The sequence below is a fragment of the Aethalodelphis obliquidens genome, unplaced genomic scaffold, assembly GCF_003676395.1.
Source record: "Aethalodelphis obliquidens isolate GAN/ISIS:26980383/991018 unplaced genomic scaffold, ASM367639v1 scaffold62, whole genome shotgun sequence".
NCBI lineage: Eukaryota > Metazoa > Chordata > Mammalia > Artiodactyla > Delphinidae > Aethalodelphis > Aethalodelphis obliquidens.
In genome coordinates this window covers 5274016-5297890 of record NW_020838006.1, presented here as the reverse complement: position 1 = coordinate 5297890, position 23875 = coordinate 5274016, and the positions used below count along the sequence as shown (strand labels likewise).

Below are 23875 nucleotides of genomic sequence, written 5' to 3'. Positions count from 1 at the left end.
GTTTTAGTTCCATTTCTGTTCCAATTTCCCCCAAATCTTTGAGGGAATGGGGTGACAACTGTTCTGGCTACTTCCTGCTGAAATGGGGCCTAGCCCTGCCTAATTTGGGGAGTGGACACAGAGTTGGAAATAATTTCATGTTCCAAGCTTAGCATCAATATTTTGTATTATGAAAACATTGCCTCTGTCTTTGATTGCCTTGTCATAGTACCTGGACAAACATTTGAAAATTAGTAGACATATTGCAATGAGGATAATAATCAAAATGGTTTTTTTTTAAAGATCAGCTTTTTAAATAAATTTATTCATTTTATTTATTTACTTTTGGCTGCTTTGGTTCTTTGTTGCTGTGCATGGCTTTTTCTAGTTGCAGCAAGTGGGGGCTGCTCTTCGTTGCGGTGCGCAGGTTTCTTATTGCGGTGGCTTCTCTTGTGGCAGAGCACGGGCTCTAAGCGTGCAGGCTTCAGTAGTTGTGGCATGCGGGCTCAGTAGTTGTGGCTCGCAGGCTCCAGAGCACAGGCTCAGTAGTTGTGACCCACGGGCTTAGTTGCTCCGCGGCATGTGGGATCTTCCCAGACCAGGGCTCGAACCTGTGTCCCCTGCATTGGCAGGCAGATTCTTAACCACTGCACCACCAGGGAAGCCCCAAAACGTATTTTTGTACTATTCTCTGAATGTATTTTTTTCCTTAATGGTTAAAGTGGATGTACAGTGTATGTTTAATAGGCCATAAACAGGCTGTTTGGTTAGCCTGAAGTTCAAATTAAATCAGGTATAAGACAGAATGACTTCCCCATACCTCAATATGTGAAATTTCTTCTATCATTTTCCCCTTTCAATTGTAAATAGAAAACATTGATAATCAATGTATTTTTCCAAGTTGCCATAGTGGCTCAGTTGCCATAGTGGCTCAGTTGCCTACTCTGGGTCCATTCATGTCCCTCAGTGCTAGACCCACTTTTTGTTTATATATTTGTCTAGTCATCTACATTGGGGGAAAACTAATCAGACATAACAAACAAGTACAGAAAAGTCTGTTGATGGGGAAACAGTTTATAGGCTATACATTTTGTCAGTTATACCCAGTCGTCACACAAACATTGTACACGTGCTTTAAGCAGTAAACTTAAAGCCAGCAGTGATACACATCATTAGTAGTTATACTCTGTGACAACTTCATTAAACTTTTTTTTCCATCCTGAACATTGGGGTCAGAAGTATAGTTAGAAGAAAAACAGTAGCTTTCCATTAGAGTTCTTCAAATTCCTTATCAATATTTCTCTCTGAGTTTCCTCAGGGGCCCTCTGGAAAACTCAAAATTAGATAGATAAAGAAACTTACAATCTGTTTTCAAAAGCAGCTCAATATTCCAGGAAAACTTTGTTCTCTTAACAGAGAGAAAACCAGATTCCCACCTTGTACCAGCTTACTGTTAATAACAAAATTCATTTACATAATTAAATTCAATCTAATCTTAATCGATCTTAACAACGTACAAAATTCTTTTCTCAAAATACCTTCTTTTACAAAAACAGGATACTTTCTGTATCCATATTAATTTGTCCCTTATTTTTTTCCCATCCAGAAGCAACCAGCTTTAGGACAAAATTATTCTCCTCTTATCCCTCAACAAAGATATCTCCAGGGAATTCCCTGGCAGTCCAGTGATTAGGACTCCACACTTCCACTGCGGGGGGCATAGGTTCGATCCCTGGTTGGGGAACTAAGATCCTCCGTGCCACATGGCATGGCCAAAGGAAAAAAAAAAACAGAAAACAAAAATATCTCCATTTTTTATATTTTCTCTTGCCAACAACACACATCCTACTTGCTTTACATACTGAAATGTTTCCCTTGTCATTTTTACATATTACAATTTTTAACCCTTTAAAACCTTAATAAAACTAAGAAACAAGTAATTGAACTGTTATACCAGCATTTTCTGATTGGCAAACTTAAGAACGTATTCCATAACCTCTAAAAACATACATTTTTTTCATGCACAATTTCTCTTTAATGTGGTACCAGATGTATGTTTAATACACCTAAGTCCTCTTTCCTCTCCTTTTTTTTTCTTTTTTTTTTTTTTTTTTTGGCTTGAAGTTCTATTAATTAACCCAAGGCTGAAGTCTCAGGCAAAGTGAGCTGTGTTTGTATTTCAAGGATGTGTTAAGAGTTAACTTCAAACTTTCTCCTAAGCATATTTTTGTTCTCTCAGGGTCAGAATTCTGAGAAAAAAAAAAAGTATTTATCAAGCTAGCTTTCTCTAACTACATATACAAAAATAACCAGTTTTGGAATTTCAAAAGAATTTCATCTTAACCAATTTTTTTCGGAGTTTGAAGAATACTGTTGGTGGCCACATGGTGTTTTAAGAAATCATCTTTCTTTTTATTTAGTCACAGTGTCATAGCTAAAATCTTTCTAACGAACTGAACCTGAATTTCTCATTTTACAAAAGGCAACAAGAATACCAAAGACACAAATGGAATACACACTCACACACCAGAAGACAGAACTGTCACAGATCCTCTGAGAGAATGACCAATACAGAGTCCCAAACAAACACTTTCCAACACAAACGGTCTTCAATGGTAGACACACATCAGAACCAATTGGCAAAATGCCCAAATGACACTCAGTGCTCACATATGGTTCTCAACATCAGACACACATCAGAACCAATTGGCAAAATGCCCAAATAGCACCTCATGCTCAAAAGAGAAGTTTGCCCAGGTGCACACCAGTGAACTTACCTTGGTCTTGGAGCTCATCAGCTCGTCCAGAGGCATCTTTCTGTTCCACCAAGGAAAAGCGTACGTTGGCAGCCAGCGGCGAGCAGGGGAGAAACAGGGAGGATCCCCGAAACAAATGGTTTGGGCAGCTGCTAGGAACACCCCGAAATCCCCCTCTCAGGGCCAGCGAACCATGAGCAGTGGGCTCCTTGCAGCCATCCCCGTGCATCGTCATGGTGGCAGCTCTGCTGGAGAAAACTCCAAGGAGCCAGATATTGTGAGACTGCAGCTTCACATTGGGAGCCAAAATCTGTTAGCACAGGTGGGCCCAGCTGCTCACTGCTCAAAAGCCAATAAAGAGGCAAGGTTGGTGGAAAGGAAAGTTTACTTTATTTCCAAGGCTGGCAAGTGGTGGGGAGGGCAGACTCCTGTCCAAAGCCGACTTCCCCCACACTCCAACAGACAATCAGGGGGCAAGAGCTTTTATAGGTGGACGGAGGGGGCTACATATAGAAACAGCACAGTCAGCTCTGACAGTTGTCTTGAAATTGGTCCTGTGGTGGTCTGACCACCATCATCTTGATTGTTTTAAGTACAGTTAATCTTCAGCTCCTGGGTCGGTTTGTAACCATTTCCTTGAGGCCAATTCTCTGAATTGTGGCAGCTTATGTGATGGCTACAGTCTGGTCCTCGTGTAGTTAACCTCTTCCACCTGGTGGAGATTTCAGTATCTATATGACAGCTCACAGGACATGGCTTAGAATATTATCTATAGCCCTTGAGGAGGAACTAAAGGTCCTTTTTTTAACATTTTTTTAAGATTTATTTATTATTTTTTAATTTATTTTTGGCTTGTGTTGGGTCTTAGTTGCGGTGCACAGGCTCTTCCTTGCTGCACGTGGGCTTCTGTCTAGTTGTGGCGGGCAGGCTCCAAGGCACGTGGGCTCTGTAGTTTGTGGCACACAGGCTCTCTAGTTGAGGCAAGTGAGCTCAGTAGTTGTGGCGCGTGGGCTTATTTGCCCTGTGGCATGTGGGGTTTTAGTTCCCTGACCAGATATCGAACCCGCGTCCCCTGCATTGTAAGGCGGATTCTTTACCGTTGGACCACCAGGGAAGTCCCAAACTAAAGGTCCTTGATTTTGCTTAATGACTAAACTATTATTGTTTTGTCCTATTTGATTGTTTTCCTTTGCTTCTGTATTTTTCTCACTTCTCTGATTAACCTTATCCTTTGGCTAAAATTTTTCTAGAGACAAAAGGCAGGCTGAGGACATGGTGGGGAAGGACCATAGGGTCTTGCTCCATTTCACTACTGTGTGCCCAAACTTTGTGCCAGGTGCTAATTATACAATAATGAATAGAACCAGATGTGGTTCTTGCCCTCATGGAACTTAAAGTCTTGTTGGGGCAGCCAACCCAAATCATATAATCACCCAAATTAAATGATAGAACTGCAGCTGCAATGGGTGCTAAGAAGAGATATGGAGGTTGATAATAATTGGGCATTTGACCTTGTCAGGGAGGTCAGGGAAGCCTTACCTGGGGACATGATGCTTGACAGAGGTAGGAGTGTTGAATAGGAATTAACGTGGCAGAAAGGGGAGGGAAACATGCTCCAGGCAGAGGAGACAGCATGTGCAAAGGCCATGTGGTTAGAGGGGAAAGTGGCCAGTGTGAGGAACTGATAAAGGACTGAAATGTATGGAACACAGAGAAAAGGGAGTGTGGTTCAGAGAAGAGGCTAGAAAGCGGGTAGAGACCAGATCAGGACAGGCCAATTAAACCATATTAAGGTTTGGTCTTTCTGTTGAGAATCACTGAAGCAGCAGAGATACATGGCACGACTGTGATGTGATGAGCCTCTGTGACCCCAGGATAGGTTGGTTGAGCGTGCATGTGGATTCAGGGAAACTGTCTAGGAGGCTGGACCATAGTTTCATTGAGAGACTGGGATGGTGGGAGCCAAGATAGAGATGACGTCAACTATATGAGAGATGTTTGAAGTTAAATTGGAAATTCCCTGGTGGTCCAGGGTTAGGACTCCACACTTTCACTGCCAAGGGCGTGGGTTCAGTCCCTGGTCAGGGAGCTAAGATCCTGCAAGCCACATGGTGCAGCCAGAAAAAAAGAATACAGTTAAATCAATAAGATGTAATGACAGATCGGATATAGGGATTTAAAAAGAAGGATGTATCCGATGACTCTGAGGTTCTAGGCTTGCAGCTGGGCAGATGGTACCATGTACTGAAAGAAGAAATTTCAGAAGAGGACTTGGGCTGGAAGAGCAAAATCATGAGTCTGGGTGTGGACAGCTGAGTTAGAAATGCCTTGGAGAACAGTGGAGAGAAGGTATACAAGGAGGCTGTTGGATTTATGGGTGGGGATTCAGAGGAGGGATCTGGGCTGGGAACATACATATGAGATCATTTGTGTATGGATGGTTGTTGAAGACATGGGATAAGGAGAGAGGATGAAGAAGGAAGAAAGCAAGACCTCAGACTGATCTTTGAGAGACACAAACACGACAGAAAGTGAGGAGGAGAGACCAAAAAATGAGAGGAGAACAACATTTATGCTGCCAAGAGGACAAGTGAGATGAAGACAGAAGCATCTCTGCTGGATTTAGCACCAGGGGGTCATGGGGACCCTCAGTAAGGGCTAAGCCAGCAGAGTGAAGCACTGCAAGCCAGATGGCCTTCTACTGAGGAGTGTAGGGGGAGGACATGAACACATGAATAAATACAGATACTTGAAGATAAACATTCTTCTTGAGAAGTTTAACTCTGAAGGAGAAGAAGAAAAAAATACTGGAAAAAAAGCTGGAAGAGATGATGCACATGGCATGTGTTTAATAAATGCCCTTTTATAATGTTTGCTTTTTACATGTTTATGGACATATATTTTCATTATGTTTGAAATATTTTCTAATTTCCCTTATTATCTCTTTGAACCATGGATTATTTAGAAGTGTGTTGTTTAATTTTCATATATTTGTGCGTTTTTTAAAGCATATCTTATTTTTGATTTCTAATTTAATTCCTCTATAAAACTTCTGGAAGAAGGAGGAAAATCTTCATGATCATGGGTGAGGCAAAGATGTCTTATATTTGACACCTAATACATGATCCTTAAAGGAAAAAATGGATAAATTGGACTTCATCAAAATTGAAAATGTTGGGCTTCCCTGGTGGCGCAGTGGTTGAGAGTCCGCCTGCCGATGCAGGGGACACGGGTTTGTGCCCTGGTCCGGGAAGATCCCACATGCCGCGGAGCGGCTGGGCCCGTGAGCCATGGCCGCTGAGCCTGAGCGTCCGGAGCCTGTGCTCCGCAACGGGACAGGCTACAACAGTGAGAGGCCCGCGTACCGCAAAAAAAAAAAAAAAAAAAAAATTGAAAATGTTTTCCCTTCAAAAAACATTATTAAGAAAATGAAAATCCAAGCCACAGACTGGCAGAAAATGTTTTCAAATCATATATCTGACAAAGGACTTGATTTTAGAATATATAAAAATTCGTATAACTCAATAATAGGAAGACAACCAACCCAATCAAAAAATGGGCAAAGGACTTGCATGGATAGTTCAACAAAGAAGATATACAAATGGCTGATAAGTACATGAAAAGATGCTTAATATTCAACATCATTAAGGAAGTACAAATCAACCACAATGAAATACCACTTTATACCCACTAGAATTGCTATAATAATGAAAGATGGACAAGAACAAATGTTGACAAGGATGTAGAGAAATGGGAAACCTCCTACATTGCTAGTGGAAATGTAAAATGGTACAAACACTTTGGAACACAGTGTGACAGCTTCTTCAAGGGTTAAATATAAAACTACCGTAGGATTCATCAATTCTGCTCCTAGGTAGAGACATAAAACATATGTGCACACAAAGACTTACATGCAAATATTCATAGTAGCATTATCAAAATAACCAAGAATTGGAAATAATTCAAAATGTCCATCAACCGATGAATGGATAAATAAACTGTGCAATATTCATACAATGGAATGGTATTCCACAGTAACAAGGAGCAGACTACTGATACAGGCTACAACATGGATGAATCTGAAAAACATTATGCTAAGTAAAAGAAGCCATCATAGAAGGCCACATATTGTATGATCCCATTTGCATGAATCGGTTCAGAAAAGGCAAATCTGTAGAGACAGAAAGTAAGTGAATGGTCACCTACGACTGAGGGTGGGAATAGAGAATGACTGCAGATGGGTATGGGATTTCTTTTTGGGGTGATGGAAACGTCCCAAAATTAAATTGTGGTGATGGTTGCAAAATCTTCTTAAGTTTATTGAGACTTGGTTTATGGCTGAAGCATATTGTATTTCTTTTTTTTTTTTTTAATTTATTTATTTATTTATGGCTGTGTTGGGTCTTTGTTGCTGTGCACGGGCTTTCTCTAGTTGCGGTGAGCGGGGGCTACTCTTCATTGCAGTGTGCCGGCTTCTCACTGCGGTGGCTTCTCTTGTTGCGGAGCACAGGCTCTAGGAGTGTGGGCTTCAGTAGCTGTGGCACACAGGCTCAGTAGTTGTGGCGCACGGGCTTAGTTGCTCCGTGGCATGTGGGATCTTCCCGGACCAGGGCTCGAACCCGCGTCCCCTGCATTGGCAGGCGGATTCTTAACCACTGCGCCACCAGGGAAGCCCCCATATTGTATTTCTTGATGAATATAACTCCAGAATTTTAAGCTCTACCATCCTCTCTCTGGCCACATATTTCTATCCCTCAAACTCTCATGCCTCCCAAGCCTACTCTTGGATCTTATGGATGACCTGAAGCTCCACCATTAAGGCCGCAGTTCTTCCCTATCCTGCGTAGACATCACCACCATTTTTTTTTTTTTTCCGGTACGCGGGCCTCTCACTGCTGCGGCCTCTCCCGTTGCGGAGCACAGGCTCCGGACGCGCAGGCTCAGCGGCCATGGCTCACGGGCCCAACTGCTCCGCGGCACGTGGGATCTTCCCGGACCGGGGCACGAACCCGTGTCCCCTGCATCGGCAGGCAGACTCTCAACCACTGCGCCACCAGGGAAGCCCAACCACCATTTTTTTAAGGGCCATCAATGCACTGACCCCCTTGCCCTTCCACTCTGTCTCCTTGATCATCCTCCACTGGGAGTGGGTCCACCATTGGCCTCCGCTGGTTCACCAGTAACTGAGCAGCCCTGGGGGAGCCACTCTGGCACATTTGTCAGGGCCACGTTCCCCTCACTCTCTCCAAACTCTGGAGGTCCCAAGTTGCCCAGCAGTCCTGGGCCTCTCTCTTCCCTGTCCCCAGCTGGCCTTTATGACCCTCATCATCCCCCTTAAACCACCTTCCTCTTCCCCACCCCCTCTGCTGAGGACTCACCCTCCTTGACACTATCAGGTGGGGCTCCTTTGTTCCTCAGCTTCCTGTCAGACTTACCTCTCCGCCTCCACCCTCGCTTCCTGCCCAGTGGCCTCTAGGAGGAAGTCTAAGCTCCAAATCCCCCTCCCACCTCTTTCCTCCAAGCCGAGGTCCTGTTCTCTTTCTCCTGCTGCATTTTGTCAGCCTTTCTGTCTTCTCTGCCAACTCCCGTGTTGCAGCCCAGAAGCGATATCCAGGGCCTCTGCGACCCAGAAACAAAACAAAGCCCTCCCCGGATCTTCCCACTGGAGCACAAGCAGGCTCGTTCTTGTTCTCATGCTCCCTGCCCACCCCCGGTCCTTCCCCCCTTTTCCTCTTGGTGTCCTCTGTTCACGCTTTTTCATTCCCTCCCTCTGCCCACCGGGTCTTCACGACATCAGGACTGGCATTAACTCCTCTCTGAAACCTTCCTAGACCCTTAGTCCCCCTTGATCCACCTCGTGCCCCGCCTGGACTCAGCTCCGTGACGTTTCATCACTCAGACTGGCACCCTGGTTTCACCCACTGAGTCATAAGTTTCACGAGGGGCATTTCTTTAAGTGCCCAGTTTATTCTGTGTCCTCCCTGGGCCTGGCTGCTCTGTAACTGCTTTCAGGTGGAAAGGGGGAATTGCCTGTGTTGCTGGGTCCCTTGAAAGAAAGCACGTGAGAGGAGTGTAGGCCCTTGGGTGGTCCTGTTGGTGAAGAGGGGCTTGGCTGGCGCTCTGGGTACAGGGCCAAGGCCAATGAGAAGACCCAGCACAAACCATTGCTCACCAGGTGGTGTCAGTTTAGTGCCTTAAGAGAAACAACCTTCAGGAGATGCAAAGTAGAAAGAGAACATTATCTGTCACAGGGGTTATGAACAGGGCTAGGGGGCTCAGATGGAGCTTGAAACACACCTGAAGGATGGATGGTCCTTCATCGGAATGGGAGGCTTTGTCAAGGAAGGAATTTCAGGTGAAAGAATAGTAGATGCAAAAATGAAGAAATGGGGCCTCCCTGGTGGCACAATGGTTGAGAGTCCACCTGCCGATGCAGGGGACACGGGTTCGTGCCCCGGTCTGGGAGGATCCCACGTGCCGCGGAGCGGCTGGGCCCGTGAGCCATGGCCGCTGGGCCTGCGCGCCATGGCCGCTGGGCCTGCACATCCGGAGCCTGTGCTCCGCAGCAGGAGAGGCCACAGCGGTGAGAGGCCCACATACCACATACAAAAAAAAATTTTTAATTAAAAAAATTTAAAAATGAAGAAATGGAGAAGCATAGGATGTTTTTGAGGTCAAGGGGTTTTGCCTTGGCCAGGTCATAGAAGTGTCACACCCAGGAGTTACTGACCCAGGAGTTTTGCTCGGCACTTAAGAGACACTATCTTCCTAATCATCAAAGGAGGCCCCTGTGGTAGGATGTCCTGATAGTGTCTCCAGTTTGCAGATGAGCAGGTAGAGCCTCAGAGACCTCAGTATCGTGTGTGAGGTACAGACATGGTGGTGGAAAGGCTCCCCAGCCCCAGGTCTGTCTGACTTGAAGGCCCACACGAAAAGGTAGGCAGCATGTACGGGGCCTCGAGGGCCAGCTGGGAGATTGTGCTAATTATCCAGGCAGAAGCTCTTTACTTACTTAGTCAGTCTGATGGATTTTCTGCACCGTCATGCTTGAAAAGTACGTGTACACACAATATTTATGAATGTGTCAAGGGGTTTGGAACCCCAGAAGCCCATCTAATTTATATGTCCGATCAAAAATGAGTACACAGGGCTTCCCTGGTGGCACAGTGGTTGAGGGTCCGCCTGCCGATGCAGGGGACACGGGTTCGTGCCCCGGTCCGGGAAGATCCCACATGCCGCAGAGCGGCTGGGCCCGTGAGTCATGGCCGCTGAGCCTGCGTGTCCGGAGCCTGCGCCCTGCAGCGGGAGAGGCCACAGCAGTGAGAGGCCCGCGTACCGCAAAAAAAAAAAAAAAAATGAGTACACAAATGTTCGCAGCAGTAGTATCCAAAATTATCCAAAATCAACCAAAAGGTCAAAAAACCCAAATGCCCATCAGCTAATGAATGCATAAACAAAATCTGGTCTACTCACATAATGGAAAATTATTTGGCAATGAAAATAAATAAATAAAATACTTATTGATGTTACAACATGGATGAGCCTTGAAAACATGTGCAGTGAAAAAAGCTAGTCACAAACCATACATACAGTATAATTGCATGTATATGAAATGTCCAGAACAGGGACTTTCCTGGAGGTTCAGTGGTCAGGACTCCACGCTTCCACGGCAGGGGGCACAGGTTCCATCCCTGGTCGCAGAACTAAGATCCTGCATGCCGCACAACACAGCCAAAAAAAAAAAGAAAAGAAAAAAAGAAATGTCCAGAACAGGCAGATCTCTAGATATGGGAAGATCAGTGGTTGCCTAGAGCAGGGAGAAGGGGGTATTGGGGGGAGATGGGGAGTAAATACTAAAGAGTGCAGCATTTCTCTTCGGAGTGATAGTTGCGTAGCTCTGTAGTAAACTAATAACCACTGAATTGTACACTTGAAATGAGGGAATTGTATGATATGTGAATTATAACTCAATAAAGCTTTACACACACACCTGCAAAAAGGCCCATCCACAGGCTTTGTGGACCTGGGTTGCACGGGTCTGAAGGTCAGAGGACATACGTGTATCATACATAGGACAGAGCATGTGTGTTTTCTGTTATTTTCCAGCGAGCAGTGGTCCCTGTTGCCAAGGACAGTCCTGGACCAGCTCCTGAGGTTCTGAATGATCAGCAGATGCAGAGCAGACAGATCCCACTCCCGACAGGGCATGGAGTTCTGACTTGGGGAGAATGAGCACTTTGGCAGATCTGGGGGTGCGTTGGGGATGGACTGCCTGAACCCTGGGCCGTTTCCAAGGCTCTGCCTCCAGGCACTAACCCCGCTCCATCCATCTCCAGCAGGGAGGCCCTGTCAGGCCCCTGTCCCAGCCTCTTGACTTTGCTATTCACTTGCTGTAGAGAAACTACCTTGGTGGAGTGAATGAAGTCACTGATAAGGGTGATTCAGGAGATTAAAAAAATCACTTCTGATTACTCAGCCTTTCTTAAGTCAGATGTGGCTTTCTCGTTAAATGCCCGAATGTCAACTGGGATTTCAGTGGGAAGCGGTCAGGCATGTTTTGCTCCATCCCAGAGACACAGGCCAGCGCTTTGTCCGCACAGAGCTCTCGTCTGATGCAAACTCCCCACAGTAGGCACTGTTCTTCAGTGCTCCAGCTGGGTCAGATGTGCCAGACCTAAGATGTCGTGCTCTGCCGCTGCAGTGATGTGTGTGCTGTTTATCTCTCCTTCAGATGCGTGTGGATAATCTCACATGAATATCCTGTGTAGCCTTCCTGCATTATTTTACCACTCGCAGTACATCTGGGTGCCTAGCAAAGCCTGGCAATGAGAGGGGTGGGATAACTTCCCGCTTTTCCTCTACCAGAATTAAGCTTTGAATGTTAAGAATCAACATAGAATACGGACAAAAAGCAATTTTATTCTTTAAAGGCAAACATTCCCTCTTTGAAGATGTAAAAAAAATCACGAAATAAAAGAATTTATAACAAAGAGCTGACAGAAATCCCTTCTATTTTGAGACTCTTTTTTTGCATCTTGCCTTTGAAATTTCCAGCTCTCTAATCAATTGGTCTTTCTGGTGACCAGGCCTATCCGGAGGCCTGGTCACCAGAAAGATGATGTGATTAGAGGGTTGGAACTTTCAGCCCCACCCCCAATCTCTAAAGCCAACATGGGGGACTGGAGATGGAATTCTATAAAAACTCTAGAACAACAAGATTCGGGGAGCTTCTGGGTTGGTGAAAACATTCAAGTGCTGGGTGGTACACCTGGGTGGGAGGTACACCTGGACAGGAGGTGCACCTGGAGAGGGCTGGGAGCTCAGCCACCCTCCTACCTTGCCCTATGAATCTTTTCCATCTGGCCATTCCTGAGTTGTAGCCTTTATAATAAGCCCATAAATATCTGTAAAATGTTTTTCTGTGTTCTGTGAGCCATTCTAGCAAACTATTGAACCTGAGGAGGGGTGCGTGGGAACCCCCAGCTTACAGCTGGTTGTTCAGAAGCAGGATTCCAGAGTTTGGAGCCTACACAACTGGAGGGATGGAGCTGTCAGCCTCTGAGAGGGGTGACTGAGCAGCACAGGTGGGGACCGGAGGCCCTATGTTGAGCATGTTCAGTCTCAAGTACTTCCTGTTCATCCAAGAGGAGCTGTCTGCTCTTGGCCACCAAAGCCCGCAACACAGCAAAAAGGAAAGCTTCACTCAGTACAATGGAATATTGTCATCTCTGTTTCCAGACCCGATGGCCATACTCTAGAAGACCTGTCAGTCTTGAGTCTATACGGATAATTCTGTACAGATGGGGAGGTGGGGTACAATGTAAGTTAAAGGTGTGCTTTTGGTGCCTGTCCCAGGCTTGGGGCTGTTAGGAAAGGACCCAACCTGTAGAACTGACTCTGAGCGGAGGATGATGGGGAGGAACTCTGCTCCCACACTCCTCGGAAACTGTCCCCGCCGAGGCCACCGACACGCACATAGTGACACCCCAGACATCTCTCACTTAACGTCTTGGCAAGTAACGTCTGACATAGGTAACCACTCCCTCCCTTGAAGGTATCCTGACGTCTGTGACCAAACTTCTGGTTTCCCTCCCCATCTTCATTCCTCCTCAGGCTTCTCTTTCTGTGTCTGTGTTTCAGTTCTCAGGACTTGATCCTGGGCCCTCTTCTTACATTTTCGTGGGAGGTCATCCTCAGATGTGCTGGTAACACCCAAATTTTCAGCTCCAACTCACCACTTTTGAGGACCGGGAACACCACATCCAAGCACCAGGGTGGACCAGCTACCGGAGGCCTCAGAGGCACCTCCCACCCGATACATATAAGACAGACCCTTCCTCCTCATTCCCCTGAAACCTACTCTTCTGCAGGAGAAGTGGTCCAAGGACAAGGAAGGAAGCTGGACTTTAGTGCAGCAGTGGTGGGTGTTGGGGGAATGGAGAGGGGCCCAGCTGTGGGAAATAATACCAGCTGACTCATCATGGAGCACTCCCTGCACACCAGCCACTGTGCTGAGTGCTCACCTGTGTCCTCTCACTATGACTTAACAACAACCCTGAGAGAGGCACGGACACGACAGAGGTAGCCCTAACGGGATTTGGTGACTGATTAGTGAAAGAGGAACTGACTAGTAGAGGATGATCCTACTCTTGCTAAATCGGGTTCAATGACATCATTTACTTTACTAAAAAGCAGCATGCTACTGTACCTTGAGGCCGTGGAGCTGTGTATCAGTTAGCTTTTGCTGCTTAACAAACCACCCCAAACTTACTGGTTTCAAACCAAAACCATTTATTTAGGTCCTGATTTGGAGTGTTGGTAGACTGGGTGGTGGTTCTTCTGCTGGTCTCAGATGGGCAGGGCCTTCTAGTCAGGGAGGAGGCCCTCCTCCTGGGGGCTGGCTGGCTGTCTGCTGAGGCCACAGAGATTGGTCCACATCTCTCTCATCACCCACCAAGCCAGCCCTGGCTTGTTCATATGGTGACTGGCAGGGTTCAAAGAAAGAAGGCAGATATGCAAGGTTTCTTAAGACCCAAGTCAGAATTCACATGTCACTTCTTCCATGTTCTTTGCCCAAAACAAGTCACTAGGCCAGCCCCATCCAAGGGATGGAGAAACAGACTCTACCTCCTGATAGGAGAAGCTGCACAGAATTGTGGCTATTTCTGCAGTCTGCCGTAAAGTCTTAGCAAGGTTTGACCCTACTTTCATTCTGAATTTGATGATTTTTTTCAACTTGTTTTGGCCTGATTTACAGTTGTTCTTACCCCCGACAAAATCTACTATTTCCACCTCATTCGTTGTTTCTAGTCACAAGTCCTGTGAACTTGGAAACTACATAATCAGACTCCTTTGCACAAATATATATTAATTTAGTAACAAAACTTGTAAGAATTGTGTGTAAACAGGAGTAAATAGGCTCTGAGTGAAGGAGGGTCTCCTACAAATTTTAGTGCATGGACTTTGTGACAAATAGTATACGGCTGCCTGGAGTTGGTTTTCACTCCCCAGTTCCTAGCCTCATTCCAGGCGCGTGAGAACGCATGATGACTGTCGTTAGGTGAGATGCTCCGTAAAAAGATCAAGCAATGGTGGCACTCTGGGGGAGTTGAGAAGGAAGGAATTTATCTCTGGGGTTTGCTGAGAGGAGGAAGTGACTCATCTTTTAGGCTAATATTCTGTGTTTTCATGGCTTCGATTCTATCTGGGTCCGTCCCAAAATACAGAGAAACCATAAAGTTCTTTAACATTTTTACTCTTAAGACCAAGGAGGAAGCAAAGGATTTGCATCAACTACAGACCCCCTTGGGGTCTGAAGGAAGGGGAGATTTTGTTTTTCCCCTGTGTACTTCATGGAGGTTTATTTAATGTCTTATCTCTCACTATTTTACCCTTTTTTTTCCGTTTTTTTTCCCTCCCAAGTTAGCACCATAAATACTCATGAATTGTGTGTGGTGAGAGCCTTCTAACCTTGAGAAATGAAACTTTGTCTTTTCCACGTTAAGTCCTCCAAGTGTCTAAATATCTTTTTCCAGAGTAGGACAGAGTCGACATTCAACCCAAGTTTGGTGTTGCTAAAGGAACTCCTGACCACATCTGAAAACTTTAAAGCTATGACTTAAACCAGGATTGACTCTTTTATTTATTTATTTATTTTTGGCTGTGTTGGGTCTTCGTTTCTGTGCGAGAGCTTTCTCTAGTTGCGGTGAGCGGGGGCCATTCTTCATCGCGGTGCACGGGCCTCTCACTGTCGCGGCCCCCTGTTGCGGAGCCCAGGCTCCAGACACGCAGGCTCAGCAGCTGTGGCGCACGGGCCTGGTTGGTCCGTGGCATGTGGGATCCTCCCAGACCAGGGCTCACACCCGTGTCCCCTGCATTGGCAGGCAGATTCTCAACCACTGCGCCACCAGGGAAGCCCCAGGATTGACTCTTTTGCTTTGCGTTCTTATCAGAGGGTTCTATTAATCTAGAGAATTTAAAACAGACAAGCAGACACATGTCTGTCTGACAACACAGAGTAGGTCAGGCACTTCCTATCCGTCATTGGAACTATTACCACCTTGGTGATAATAGCAGAGAGCTGGAGTCAGCCAGGGGTCAAGCCGTGGTCAGAGAAAGTCAGCCTTTGTCATGGAGATATTTCGGCTGGGACAACCACAGGAAGCCCCCAGAAGCCACTGGGTTCACTCTACAGATGCTCCACCTCAGTGAGGCTCCCTGTATTAATTAAGAGTATGTCTACTTTTAGGGACTCCCCTGGCAGTCCAGTGGTTAGGACTCCGTGCGTCCACTGCAGGGGGCATGGATTTGATCCCTGGTCGGGGAACTAGGATCCCACAAGCTGCATGGAGCGGCCAAAAGAAAAAAAAAAAAGAGTGTGTCTACTTCTAGATCACATGTGCCTACTCTCCCCTCCACCAATAATTTCAGCATTACTTTTAAAAGAGAAACAAAAATCAGAGTGTAGGGCTTCTCTGGTGGCTCAGTGGTTGAGAGTCCACCTACCGATGCAGGGGACATGAGTTCGTGCCCCAGTCCGGGAAGATCCCACATGCCGCGGAGTGGCTGGGCCCATGAGCCGTGGTCGCTGAGCCTGCACGTCCCGAGCCTGTGCTCCACAATGGGAGAGGCCACAACAGTGAGAGGCCCGCATACTGCAAAAAAAAAAAAAAAAAAAATCAGAGTGTATATGTTTGTTTGTTTGTTTTATAAGTTCATTTATTTCATTTATTTTTGGCTGCGTTGGGTCTTCGTTGCTGTGCACGGCTTTCTCTAGTTATGCGAGCAGGGGTACACTTCATTGCGGTGCACTGGCTTCTCATTGCAGTGGCTTCTCTTGTTGCGGAGCATGGGCTCTAGGCACGTGGGCTCAGTAGTTGTGGCTTGTGGGCTGTAGAGCGCAGGCTCAGGAGTTGTGGCACACGGACTTAGTTGTTCCGGGGCATGTGGGATCTTCCTGGACCAGGGCTCAAACCCGTGTCCTCTACATTGGTAGGTGGATTCTTAACCACTGTGCCACCAGGGAAGTCCCAGAGTGTATATGTTTTTTAAAATCGATTTTTTTTAAGTTTGACTCTTTTAAAGTGTTAATCAAGGGGAAAGCAAATATTGCATTGTTCTTCCAGTAAGCAGTATTCTCTAAAATTCTTAAGCTGAGAGTGGAGGGGCATGAAGTATATTTGAGTAGGGCTGAGTCTCTCCCCAGGCAGAATTATCCTCCAGTGTTATTTACTGAGGCAACACTGGTATATATTGAATGTCTCTCTGCTAGGTGCTGAGAAGCTCTCTCTGAACAAGACAGACTCAACCTTTTCCTTCATAGAGTCTCTGCTGGAAATAGCTGATAAACCAGTAATGAGACAAATGACCAAAATTTCAAACACTGACAGTAACTAGAAGAAAGAAGTTAAAGGGAGAGTGAGTGATGGAATGGAAGGCCCAGAATCGAGGAGGGGATGACATGCTCCTTCTCTCCGAGGAGGTGATGATGGGGTGGAGACTTGAGGGATCTGAAGGCTTCAGGTGTGAGGGACACTCTTGCAGGCGCAGGGGATGCTTGGTGCACAGGTGAGCAAGCTTGGCGTGCGGAGTGGGGAAGTGGGGAGCTGGGAGCAAGGGTGAGAGGATGTGCCTGTTGGCCACTCAGGAGATTAGAAGTAGAAACGTGTGAAAATTGTCTTATTTTTATGTGGCTGCTGTGTGCAGCCTGGTATCTAGAGTTAGAGGAAGTCCGGGGGCCAACCTGGGGGGGCAGCTGCAGGAAGCTGGGTCAGCGCTGCCTGGCACGTGCTCTGGAGGACTGGCCATGAGGGTGGAGAGGAGCGGGGACACCGGACTGATGATGGAGTGACGGCGTTCGCTCAGCTCAGCTGTGCTGCCCAGCACGGCAGCCACTGACCACGTGTGGCTCTTTTACGCTTACATTTGAATTAATGCAAAGTGAAGGTTCAGTTCCTTACACCAGCCACACCGCAGGTGCTCAGGAGCCGCTGTCAGGGCACACAGCTGGCGTCGCCGAGCTCTCCATCTCTGCAGACAGTTCCGTTGACCAGCGATGCCTCGGAGCTGTGTACCACGACCTGTGCTTTCCCAATCCTTCATTCCTCTCTCTTGGAAGGGCAACCAAGCCATCACAGACTTCATCGAATGTCCATTCTGTTAAGGACTGAGAGTAGAGGGGAAGTTTGTCCTGAAGACTTTCATAGCTTTGGAGAATTAACCAAAACCAAAGACAGTGTAACCCTGGGTTTTGGGAAAGTTGGGGGGAAGGTGCCAGGCAGGATGCCTACGTGTTGGAGTCACTTGGGCAAGTTAAAAGACAGAGTCCAGGGACTTCCCTGGCAGTCCAGTGATTAAGGCTCCACGCTTTCACTGCAGAGGGCACGAAATTGATCCCTGGTCAGGGAACTAAGATCCCACACGGTGTGGCACACAGCCAATAAAAGAGTCCACGTGGGAGCTGAAGGCTTAAAATAGGCCACAGGTGATAATTTGCTGGAGAAAAGAATAACTAGAACAGGGCTTCCCTGGTGGCGCCGTGGTTGAGAGTCCGCCTGCCGATGCAGGGGACGCGGGTTCATGCCCCGGTCCGGGGGGATCCCACATGCCACAGAGCGGCTGGGCCCGTGAGCCATGGCCGCTGAGCCTGCGCGCCCGCTCCGCAACGGGAGAGGCCACAACAGTGAGAGGACCGTATACCGCAAAAAAAAAAAAAGAATAACTAGAACAGATCGCGCAAATGAAGGAGAATCAGGAGAAAAATTGTATCACCTTTGATGTGCAGCTAGGAGTGACAATTGCGGGTTACATCCCTCGGTCACAGAGTAGTCTGGGAAGTGGGGCCACCACGAGTGTTCGCTAGTGGGAGTTGAACCTTCCAGAAACATGGGGGTAGCTGGAGAAGTGAAAGTTGGAAGAAGGACCAGACAATCAAAGGCAGAAACGCTCATCACCCTCCCGATTTGGTCCAGTCGGCTTCTGTGGGGACTCCCAGAAGCAAGTGGTACCCTGGGAAGCTCACGGGAGGCCTTTGGGGCTGTTGTCTGTGCAGTTACTGCACTGTTGGTTGGCAGGGCAGCGTTTAGGAGGATGAGCTGGACCTGGACCAAGGGTGAGCTGAGCCCACAGGTGCCTGGTTCTGTCAGTTCCTCGTTTAACCGTGAAAACCCCCAGCAGTGTCCCGGCTCCCTTCCACCTTCCAGTGTCAAGCAAGTTACTCCTTGCTCGGGGAGCGTTCTGCTCCCAGGGCCCCTGCTCGCTGCACCCTGTCTCTTTGCCCGGGTGAGTTGCATCCCCTAACCCTGGAGGGAGCCAGGGGAGCCTATTTCCACCCTGCGCTCCCAGGTCCCAATAACCGACACAGGGGACTCAGGACCCGGTCCCCAGCTTCCAGGTGGACATGCCCGGTGCCGCACGAGGGATGTGAGGGGGTAGCATCTTAGAAGGGACTGACCCTCAGCATGGCCGTGGCTGGGATGCAGTGTGGAGCCCCTGTCGCCCAGGCCAGCCCTTGTGTGCTGCTCACCGAGCCCTCTCGCACTCCCCCTTGGAGCCCATCGTTCCCCCTCAACCGCAAAAGTCAAGTTCTGCTGTTCTCTAATACTGCGGAAACAGGGCGCTGCCAGATCTTCAACTGATAAAACCTGGTGAGGCTGTCGTTGCGTGTACCTTCAGGATGGATCGAGATAGCATATCCCGTGGTAAAAACAAGAGTAAAATAATTCTGAGAACTGTGAATCTGTCACCCTTTTTCTAAATGACTTATCCCAACAGACAGGTGGCTTTCCATCACTGGCCTCCTTTCGTGGACCTGTGGAGGCCAAGGTCTTTTCACTGTGCTGGTGTGAGGGGTGCTGCCACGCCACGCTGACCACGGGCCAGGCGCTGCCTCCTCCCACCCTCACTGTCCCCGAGTACCAGAGTGGGGACCCGCCCAATGTCACACAGCCAGTAAGTGGCAGGAGTAAGGTTTGAACCCAGGTAGGAAGCTGACATTGAGGGGACACCTGGGGTTAACCAGGTGAGAACTGAGTAGCTTTGCAGCTGGGTCAGGGCTGCAGGTGGCAGCCAGGACTGGGCCTCCTCCAGGGTGTCCCCCAATACATGTGGGCCACCGTGGGAGCGATTTTTATACTTCTCCCTCCCTCCCTTCCTTCTTCCTTCCTTCCCCCATCCTCTCCCACGTATTCTGTCTCTCCCCACTTGCTCTGTCGTGTGTGTGAGATCTCCCCTCCTTTGCTCTCTTTCTGTGTAACAGAAGGTGCCATCTATTCATCCACCTGCTAAGTCCCACCTGTGAGCAAATCCTAGCTCCTGCCTAGAGGCTGTGCAGACACACCTGCGCCTGGTCCCTATTCCTGAGGACTTTCTCCTCCCTCTCAGTTTTGTGGTGGAAGCAGCTTCTCCTACTCACGGAAGTCGTCTTTGCAGCATGTAGGATCCCCTCTGCTCCTTGAAGCAAGTCCCCACTCTCACTCTGATGCTGGTGTGAAAACTGCCAAAACACAGCAGGAACACAGACACCCGCCTGGGCGGCCCCCATCTCTCCCTCCGCGACCTTCACATCCTTCTAGAGGACCTGTGTGTCCCAAGCTGCAGGCCCCGTGCTTATCTCGTGCACAGAGGCAGCGAGGTCACCACCTGCCTGGAGGAGGGGAGAATAAAGAGAGAAAGCTCGTCTCCTTGAGGAGGCAGGGAGGCAGCTGCCTACAGAGGTGCCAGGCAGAGGCTGGTGTGTGCCGACAGGCACCTGACCCCTACCCCGCCCTGGACCCAGGACGAAATCCAGTAACTTGGATTTGTCATCCAGTGTCATCCAGTGATGACGTGTGTGGTGCTGAAGCCAGTCAAAGAGACCAGACACATCTCTTCCTGAAGCAGGGTGGGTACCAGGGGCAGCTTTTGTGGCTTCTCCCACCCAGCCCCTGCCCGACTTGGCTGGACATCTCAGCAGGATGCTGGACCCCACGCTGGCCTGGCCTGGCTCTGGGCCTGACCTGTGGCAGGAGAATTCCTTTCTGGGGACACTGCCTGCCTCCCCGCCCTGGCCCCCTCGCACCAAGGCTCTCGCACTCCCCAGGGTGGTCAGTGCAGCTGGGTTGATGGTTTTCTCTCTCTCCAGGGTCAGGTGTGGATTAATGGCTTTAACCTTGGCCGCTACTGGCCAGCACGGGGCCCCCAGATGACCTTGTTCGTGCCGCAGCACATCCTGGTGACCTCGGCCCCAAACACCGTCATCGTGCTGGAGCTAGAGCGTGCGCCCTGTGGGGACGGTGGCCCAGAACTGTGCACTGTGGAGTTCGTGGACAGGCCGGTGCTCGGGGCAGCCAAGACCCACAGCCGTGTCCCTGCAGACCAACACTAAGACTCGTGGCTGGACCATGTGTGATGATAAGGACTGTGACCCTTCGGAATTCTAGCCTTGCTCATACCTCACATGCCCCTTGGAAGGTCAGCATTCACTGGAGAGTTTGACTGGAAAATAGGTTAGGTGTGTTCTCACCTGAGGTTTCCCTACAGCCTGGCGGTGCCTGACGCACCCCCGTCTGGCTGCGTGGACGTAGGGTGAGGGTGGTAGCCCAGCAACACACAGAGGCATTTGCAGAGTTGGAATGGAAGCGTTCAAGGTGTTCCCGATTTTTATTTTGTACAAATCATGTAGTCTTTTTATTAAATAAAATTTGTATTCAAATGATCTTACTGTTTTTAATGTTGAGCAGGTATTAAATTATAGGTTCTGATTTAAATCATAACTAGACTTGAGTGGGCTGAATAAGCCACTTCACTAACTTGAGGTTGGTTCAAAGGAGTAGAAAATAGTCTTGTTTTGATCTAGTGGACTGTTGCTTTTCTGATCTTTATTTGACTTCCTTTTAAATCTCTGTGATATCTACTAGGTGAGCCTTTAAACACAACTCCAAATAATTATGCAAAGGATTGACAGTTGGAGAGCGTAGATAGGATGGTGCATCTGTACAGTAGGAGACCCCAGAGCCACTAAAGTGGTGATGCAGATCATGGTAAGTGGTGTTAAAAAAGCAGGTTGCCTTAAGTTGGATCCCATTTTGTGTGTTTAGACATAAGAGCTGCATGTATGCACACATTCAGCCCAGGCCTGTTCAACGTCAGTAGACACGTGAACACACGTGGACATGCAGAGACCAGGCGTTGTGTGAGATGCATGTCCTGCCTGGGGCATCCTGCTCTCAGACCTTGGGCACTGTCCTCCACTACGCCCAGTTCTGAGCATACTGTATATCTAATCCACTCCTCCCCGAAAAGGACTCAGAGGAACGTATTGTCCTCTTCCCCGATTTACCAGGTCACACGTCTACAAGTGGTAGAGATACGGTTTGAACCCCGGTTGTCTGGCTCTGGTGTCTAGACACACATTGCATTCGTCATATATCGACACATGCTCATGTTCCCACAGGAGAGGACCACAGCAACATAAACAGAATTGTCAGTATGAGCATATCTGGGTGGTGGGTGTTTGAGAGATTGTTTACCTTTTCTTTTTTGCTTACCTGTATTTTAAATCCTGTACAGAGAAGATGTACATTTTTTGAAGGGAGGAAGAAAGGAAAAATTTCTGATGCCCATCTACAACACCTTTTACGGGAGTGTGTTTTTCTCGGTCTCCTAGACATCAGTGATGACTGTCTGGGATTCAACAGGGAGTTTGGAAACTCTGGTTGAGCCACTGCCAGAGGCAAGTATGAGTTGAGACAGACCAGAACTTAACTCAGGACTGTCTTCCATAGCATCTTCTGCTGGATGTCCTGCATCCTTTGGATACTGGGCAGACCACAGGGTGAAGGGGTTGCTACCTGCACACGCAGCCTCACTGCATCACTCTTTCTTCCACTACTAAGTTACTGAAAACTTAGAAAACGATACTCAAGAAGTATGCCTAGTGACACGCTTTGGGAAGATGTGAGACCGTTCCTTTTAAAGCCTTGCGTACATTGGTACATTTCACGTCCCCTTCCCAGAGATTCCCTGTCGTGGAGTCTCCAGAGGCTCAGGCAGTGGAGTGAAACCACCGCGTCAGAGCGTACATTTCCCTTCCATTCTCTCATCCAATATTCAGAACTGCACCCTACGATAGGCAGCGGTAAACCCGCTTCACAGATGAAAACATTTAAACGTCAGCGAGAGCTGGAGTTGGATTCCAATCTGTTCTATCTCTGTCCAAAGCCAGAGTGTTTTGTCTGGTTCATGTGAGGGAATCTTTTAGGGTTCTCACCCTTGTCCAGGATGTCATGTTCTGGAAAACAGAATCTTAATACACACAATGGTACCACCCTGGACTCTACCCAAACCTATCCAACTCTCCGTACTGCCTCTCAGGGGCATACATTTCATCTTCTATAATGTTGTTCTTAAAATACAATGCCCCTTCCATCATTCCTGATTTCTTAACTCTGTGGAAGGGTGCTACCTCTGAAAATAATAAGGGCAGCACCTTTATTGCCTGCTATGTAAACCTTTTATATTAAATGTATCTTAAGCTGGTTTTAATATGTCAAAGCTTTCTGAGCAGGCCTGAGCTAACCCAACCATAACACTGATGTTCCTGGAACGTTACCATATTTTCAGCCATCCTTGTGAACATCGTGGCCTTTTCCTTGGTACCCCTGGCTTAGATGTTCCCCCGATCTGCACAACCTGCAGAACCTCTTGTTTTGAACAGAGTTATTGAAGTGTGATTTACATACCGTAAAATTCACTCAGTTTGATGAGTTTTACTAAACTTATACAGGTGTAAACCACCATCACAATCCAGTTTTAGAACACTTCTTTCACCCCAGAAGGTTCTCTAGTGCAGAAGATCTTCATTTCCACCCTACTCCAGGGAACCGCGAATCTGTTTTCCATCACTGTCATTTTGCCTTTTGTCAGGATTTCATGGAACTGGGATCACAATATGAAGTCTTCCGCGTCTGACTCCTTTCCCTCAGCATAATGTGTTTGAGGTTTGCCCATGTTGTAGCGTGATCAGAAATTTCTTCCTTTTTTCTGCTGAGGAGCCTTCCATGTATGGACATCCATGTGTCGGTTATGGGCATTTGGACTGTTTCCAGTTCGGGGCTCTTATGAATAATGCTGACCTGAGCTTCCATGCACAGCTCTTCGTGTGGTCAACTGTTTTCCTTTCCCTTGGGTAGGCACCTAGGGGTAGAATTGTTTAGTCACATGATAAATGTATGTCCAACTTTTTAAGAAACTGCTAAACAATTTCAGAAGATCTTGTCTGAGGCAGGGAAGGGATGAAGAAGGGACAGAGTCCCCCTGGGTGGAGCGCTGTGGCACTGGAGTTTGTGCCCTCTGTCTCTTTATCCTGCTCTGTGTCAGGCTACTCTCTTTTTGTCTTTCAGTCAGTCCATTGTTATTTCTCAGCAAATCCAGTTTATTCAGAATGAAATTGTTTCGTGTTCATCCGGGTTTGGGTTTTTTTCATTGTTTGCCCAACAAGCGATAGGTCTTCTGTCAGATGACACACATAGGAAATGATCTTGTGTGGTCTTTGTTTCTTGCCTTATGAGCATAAAAGTCATTTCCTGAAATCACTTTTTCAGTCAATGCTCTGAGGGAGTCTGTCTGGTCTGTGGCAGAAGAGACGGCTCGGGTGGCCTAGT

The 23875-nt window shown here is 47.7% G+C and overlaps 1 protein-coding gene across 2 annotated transcripts in view; it reads left to right on the top strand.

The window, feature by feature from the left end:
• Nucleotides 1-20928, top strand: part of GLB1 (galactosidase beta 1) — a 90342-nt gene extending 69414 nt beyond the window's left edge. For both annotated transcript variants that reach the window (XM_027088352.1, XM_027088354.1), the window contains one exon: nt 20356-20928. In XM_027088352.1, the coding sequence (XP_026944153.1) occupies nt 20356-20598 (243 nt within the window). In that variant the 3' untranslated portion in view covers nt 20599-20928. The remainder of the gene's footprint in view (nt 1-20355) is intronic.
• Nucleotides 20929-23875: the final 2947 nt, after the last annotated feature.